Source organism: Papilio polytes, unplaced genomic scaffold (assembly GCF_000836215.1).
Source record: "Papilio polytes unplaced genomic scaffold, Ppol_1.0 DF823177.1, whole genome shotgun sequence".
NCBI lineage: Eukaryota > Metazoa > Arthropoda > Insecta > Lepidoptera > Papilionidae > Papilio > Papilio polytes.
This window is the reverse complement of record NW_013526027.1, coordinates 1,355,606-1,362,618: the sequence shown is the minus strand read 5'-3', so window position 1 is coordinate 1,362,618 and position 7,013 is coordinate 1,355,606. Positions and strand designations below refer to the sequence as shown.

At 33.1% G+C, this 7,013-nt stretch overlaps 1 protein-coding gene across 2 annotated transcripts in view; it reads right to left on the bottom strand.

Annotated features, from left to right (window-relative positions):
* The window catches only part of LOC106105212 (MOXD1 homolog 1-like), a 52,155-nt gene that overhangs the window by 21,375 nt on the left and 23,767 nt on the right, over positions 1 to 7,013 (bottom strand). For both annotated transcript variants that reach the window (XM_013285484.1, XM_013285485.1), the window contains exon 2: positions 3,464 to 3,943. In XM_013285484.1, the coding sequence (XP_013140938.1) occupies positions 3,464 to 3,901 (438 nt within the window). In that variant the 5' untranslated portion in view covers positions 3,902 to 3,943. The remainder of the gene's footprint in view (positions 1 to 3,463; positions 3,944 to 7,013) is intronic.

Here is a 7,013-nt window from a genome sequence, read left to right as displayed (position 1 = left end):
CACGCCTGTTTTCTGTGTGGTCGTGGTATTGCACCGGGCGAGCCGGCCCATTCGTGCGAAGATGTTAAAGCGGGCTCTACCACTGTTAAAACTTTAGGGTAGGCTCCGAGCCCCTCGGTAGGGGAAGTATAGTGAACTGGTGATGTTGATGATGATGAGCTTATGTGTTCTTCCAGACTATACTCTACATCTATGCCAAATTTCGTCTATATCTGTTAGCCGCTTTGGCTACAAACTCTAACAAACATCCATCCATCCATCTAAACTTTCGCATTTATAATATTAGTCAGAAGAAAGAAGTAAATTACCACAAACCGTTCGTATATGATATAGTACTATACAAATAACTAGATTAAACTGAGGACAAAGTTAGCGGCTATCAACACGAAAGACTAGCGCATAAATTGTTGTAACAGATCAGTATGCAAGAGGCGTTTTAGTAGTTTAGGAAACGAGATGCATTCAATAAACACCTACATCGCATATTCACACGATAAGGCCACTTGACGCCTGTCATATAACACTATAGGACTAAGGAAATTACCTAAGCAGTAGCCAGAAATACAGCCTTTGTAATACATTTATGTTCTACATTGTAATGTGTCTCTACACTTAGAAAAACATTCCACTTGTGCGTATCATGGAATTTGTAAACTAACGTTCAATTAAATTTATTTGCCCCTTTAATAAATTTAAACAAGTTATCTGAAGGCTTATAATCTTATTTAATAATTTCTTTACTTCATTATTGGGTTGATAAAACTTTTTATATCAAAAAGGTTTTCGAGATAAGATTAAGTAAATGACATATGATATTGATAGCATGAAGTAAAAACTTCAACCATTTATTACTTTAATATTTAAAAAAAAAATTGTCTAGAAAATATTGTATAATTTTAGCAGTAAGTACTTAGAAGTGACTTATTTTATATTCCTTTAATAGTGCTTTGTATTTCGTAGAAATTAAAATTTCCTAGAAGTTCAAGTGCACTCAAGAAAAAGACACGACATTGAGTAGTACCTTTGTGAGCTAAAAGTGCTAGCGCTAGGCTACACTCTACTTTTAGTTTACACTCAAAAACTGCAAAAAAAAATGTTAGAATTCAAACTTGTAACCCTTTTCTTGGTAGTGTATCTGTAGAGATACATTTTTTTTTCTAAACACTTTGGGTCACCAAGGTTAAGTGCTATGAATATTATATCGATATTCATATTAATAAAATTCTGCCAAGTTAAGGGGTAAACAAAAAAATACTTGGTTATTACACATTGAAGTGTATTTAATTGGGCTGATGGTGAATATATCTTTTTGTCGTTATCAAGTTGAGAATACTATCAGTAAATATATACAATTTAATATCGTTACATAAAAATCGCATTACCGATTGGAGAAATATATCGAGGAATGAAAATTTGGAGCGTATTCCGATATCTCGTTTAGATATCCCAAATAGAGTTTTCAAATTGGAAGCTAATCTCAATAATGTAATGTGGAATTTGTTATATACTTTATTATCCTTTCAATCGTATTACCAGCTACCAATTATAAGCTATGAAGTTTTTTTTACCAATATCGACGTAAGTAAATAATAAATGAGGTAAACATAGAATATTTTTTTTTTAATACAGAGCCTGAGCTAAGTAATTTTCCATGTGTAATTAATTATTTACGATGTGCGGTCTCACGACTCTAGTCAATGTTCCAAATAATCTTGATTTATCGGTAAGGATAAATGATAGATTTTGTACCAATTACTTAGACAATCATATGAAAAGGTATTATTATTTACGCTTATCGAGTTTGAATTGGTTCAAAAATGAAACAGATATCTGGACAAAAAGCTCTACCAATCTTACGGTTTAATTTAAAAGAAAAAACATTTTTAAAATGTTATAAAAGAAAATAATGCTTTGTCTACAACAAAAACACCTGAATAAAAACACGAACAGTTTTTTATCCTTTTAAGCGACAAAATGAGTAGGACATTCACCTCATGGTAAGTGCTCGTCCGCACTGTCCTATTTGACAATTTGAAATGCAAAATATCGTATAGCACTTAACGTATACCTTTGTTAACTGGTGTCTAAGTAACAATTTACGTACACTATTTTTAACACAATCTTTTTGTTCTATACCTTTCGATGTCAGTCAGGTTACGTTGTTATAGTATATTAAACTTGCATATTTTTCATATGGAATAGGGAGACAATGAGACAGCGGATCCCATGGAGCCCATGACATCTACAACAAAAGCTGCAGGTGCGTTGCCGAGCTTTTAAGAAGTACTACACTTTTATCCTGAAGTTTGAACTTAGGAAAGTTGTAAATGTAATGTATGCATTACAGTCATCAAAATCGATATTTTGTGCCTATTAACTCAAAATGTTCAAGTCCTTCCAACTTATCTTTTCATGTCACCCTATTTCAGGTCTTCAAACCGGTTGATAGCAAAAAGAACAACATTTATTCGCAAGCGCATTTTTTTAGAAAAATCCTATGTTTACAAAAAACGAGAATCTCTGCAACGAAGAAGCTGTTAGCGGCGGTCACGGTTCGATGCCTGGGACGTTGACATGCCCGTCGAAAACCGCAAGCCTATTGTTTATGGTGAAAACGTTTTTGCTTACAACATAGACGTTAACCTCCTACATATAGGTACTATATTCGTGTATCCTAAATTGAAAGAAGAATTGCAAGTGAATCGCAAATAGAGACCTTACGTAACAGTTGTTTGTACATAGCTACATGTATCATATTACACATGTTAGAATAACAGCGACATAATTTGATACTTTTTTTAAGTAATTAGGTTAAAAATATTGCAACATAATTCTTAAATGCCTTGTAACATATTAAAGCGTAGCGTTTTAAATTTTATTGATATGAAGCAAAAACGTTGAAAGCAATTAAATTCAAAAATATTATTTAATGAATTATCTCATTTATATACTAAGGACTAGCTAAATTATTTCATGACGAATAATTGAGGACGAAGTATATTCATATTGTATTAAATATTACATTTTTAATACAATATTCTCTTAACAAGAACTATTGATACAATAAATAAAAACTTGTAAAAGAATACAACCAAGACGACATAAATACGTTAAAGAAAGATAAAACAATGAACGGAATAATAAAGAAAATGAGTTGGCTGGGAATGGCTGGAAAAACAGCAATTTGAATTCCCAACAAGTGCAGAAAATTTAAATGCATTTTACGAAGGAGCTTGTGAATCTATTCTGAAGCAGAATTTACATCAAATATTTTTAAAGTATAAAACAGATATCACTATAAAATAAATTGATACCACCAATCGAAATCCATATAGAGTGAATGAATTTTAATGAAGTAAAATTGTGCGTATTAACAGACTATATTTTTGTTTACATAAAATGTCCTTGCAAACTGCGCCACATTAAACCGTGCGAAAAAACAGCAGGTGCCATAAAAACTCACCAAAATTTGAGCGTTGCCATTCCTGTCGTCCACCCAGGCGACCACCAAATCCGCCCCTCTCATATTACGCCCCTTGTTAAAGCCTAAGCCGACATAACCACGGGTTCTCGCTTCTAGACGGAACGTGATACTCGAATCTGAATTCACCCATCGTAGTACTGCGTCTCCGTTTTCATCGAGTCTCTCCGAATGCGCCCACGTCAAACTCGATTCGTACGATTTTGAATCGAAAACTTCTCGTCGTTGTCGCACTTTGTATTGATCTGTTATACGTCTCGTTTTCGCATTTTTTGTATCAAATTGCAGCAATTTTAGCGCTTGTGTGTTCTGCGTTGGGTTTGGCGGTAGCTCGTTGGATGGAATGATCTGCTTTAATCCGGCCAGTTTAGCGTCGCACAGTAAAAAAGCGCTTAACGCTAATAGGAGTCGGAGTTTCATTTTATGAAGCTCTGTCGTTTGTGATCATCACTTTAAAAATATCTGAAAGTAAAAAAATATTGTTTAATAAAATATAGATTGCTGTATTTTTATATTGGACTGTAAATTTTGAAATTAACACGAAAAAATGGTTGCTTAGGCTCCATAAAAGTTTTTGACATCTTAATGTATAAAAACCATTTTTGAGAAAAATGTTCAGGTTTTGATTTTTAAACCACCATTCACGTAACATTGATATTGGATCTCAGTCATAAGAAATTAAAATAAAATGCATATCATATTAGATATTGAGAATGCGACTCCTAAAAAAAAGTATAAATTAAAAACATTCTCATTTGTAAAAAGGTTAAAATTTTTAAATAACGTAAACAATCTTATTATTTTTTTATTAAACAAAAAGCGAGTATAAAATGTGCAAAATACATTTTTACATTCGGCTTAACATTAATAAAAAGGCAATGTCAACAAGTCGATTCAGAAAACATCGAAATATCAGGCGACAAAAAAAAGATAGAACTCTGAATATAAAATAATATAGCCCGTGGGACATCAAAGTGATGCCGTTTCCGGCCATAAAACCTGTAATATCCTCATAAAAAGGCGCTCAAGTTAATGCATAACGTTTAATAACCCTAGTTAATATAAAATCAACAATAATAGCAATCACTGTATTTGTCAACAACAACTCAAACTTAACAACTCGACTGACAATCGGGCAGAGAATTCGAATCGATTGATACCTCACTCATCAAAATTGGACTAGTTTGTACTTTTTACGCATGAAAAAATTTATCTCTGTTCTCAAAAAATAAAAAACCAAACCTCTAAGGTCGGGTAATACAAGCTACATATTAAATAACACAATTATTATTAAAACAAGCGTATGTAGCTGTAATAAGACGACCAGATTTATTCTATAGCAACGCTGATATCATAGTTATTTTGCATTTTAATGTCTTGTTGTTGTAATAAATTATCTGAGAATTTTGCATTTAATATTAGCGAGTGGCGCCTAGGCGACGAATGCCATTTGTTAAAAAAAAGATGAGATGCATGAGTAAGCGTAGATTATAAGGAAGTATACTTTTCAAATATCTCAGCAGCTCAAGGTCAACTGCGTGCTGCAGTGCCCTCTCCCCGCATCTTTTTACGACTGTTACACCAAAAATTACATTATGCGCAAGGACTTGTATGATGTTCTGAGCTACCATGATATTTGACAACTACTATACCAAAAAAGATGTCACAATATTGGGAAATCGATATGACAATTTCTACCCACTCTTTTGTGAATGGGTTTGTGTTTTTGTTTAACTTTTAGTCGCGTATTGTTTCCCACTCGCTAGTATAAAAAAGCAAATCATCAATAAAGTATGAAATTGAAGTACATTTTTATTTATTAGATCCACTCGATATTCAAATCATTCAGGAGTATCTTTGAAATGTAAACGTGAGAAACATCTTCATAAGCAAAAAGTTGAGAAACGCCATCTGTTCCCGCGGGCACTTCGTACTGGCGAAAATTTACGACTTGCTTTTGCGAATAAATCACTCGTAACGGACTTTACTAATGCAAGACTCTAAAATAATACCGGGATTATACGTAATAGAGTCGAATAAGCTTGAAGCTCAAATATGATGTGTGGATCGACCATGAAATCATGGATTTAAAAAGTAAATATTAAAGAACTTACTTTCCCATAAATTCGATCAATACATTTACTAGCATATCTTTTCTCTTTGTGTTATTAACAGACTTTCAAAATTAAAAATGTTATAGAAAATTCATAGGTATTTATTTTCTTCTGCCTTTGTTTTTTAACGTAAGATAAGTTACATTTTATTCTCTCTTCTGAACTGCTGACAAATAAGACGATAAGAAAATATCTAAATTAAAAATGTCAAACATTGTCGGTATCTGACAAACATAACATTAAAGTAAACAAATTACAAGCTAAACTAGAATTACCAAAACTTTATTATCACGTCATAAAAAAAGTAATATAAAAGTCGAGCATTTTATGTTTTTACGTACGGATATATTACAGAACCTCTTTGCGCGAGTAACATGTAATTTTCTCGGTTGCATTACGTTAAGTTACGTTAACTTGGAACGTGACTTACGACTACCTACATGTTACTATGTAGCAGCTTTTCAAGCGCTGCGGGGACTAAGTTATTTAGTACCTACTCGCAAGTTACGGAGTTACTCTTTCCTTAATTACATTGCTTTACTTTTTATGCTCTCATTAAGCAGTAATATTATTATAAAGGTTCGTTTTCACTTCGATCTTAGAATCTCCGTCATTTTATGAAATGAACCTTAGACCAAAACCTTTCTTAAAATATCTTTACCTACAGCTTTCACAAAATTCGTAGAAATTAATTTCGATTTTAGTAATCTACATTTTACTGTGGGATTGGAATAGTTACTTCTATTTCATTTTTAATTTCTGAGTCACATAAATTTTTCACCTTTTCAAATGGAATCTTAATGTGTCCAAGTCTGCTTTGAATTATAGCTTCCGCTTTTAACAAATTCAATCGGGTCATTGCACTATCGAAGGAATACGTTTTAAGGAATGTCTATTCGCCAGGACTTATAGAACAAAAAAGCGGCAAATTGCATTCTCACTGAGCAAAACAAGATGGTCAGCTCATTATCCACTTATTGGGAGGAAGTCGAAACCACTCCGTCCGGTCTCGTTATAAACAAACCAAAGAAATGTTTTCGACGTGTCAGCATCGCGTTCTTGTCTACTTATTGGGGAAAAATAAGCTGACAAGACAGCGCAAAAGCTACCAGCTTAATATTTTCTCTTTTCTTCAGGTTATTGGATTACTAGTAAATATTTAGAGATTAAAAATATGAATGTGTAATGTACACCGGGAGAGGTAGACTTAGAAAGAGATGGATGGATTGCGTGAAAGGTGACATGATCAAGAAGGGAGTAATAACTGAGATGCCGGATGACAGTTATTAGGAAGACGAAACCCCAGTGCGCAGACACTACGAGAGTAGGATAAGCTATGCAGAAGATGATGGTGAATAATTTTGTACTGAAAACGCACGTAATATTTTCGGATTTGAAATCTACCATCATAGAATAAA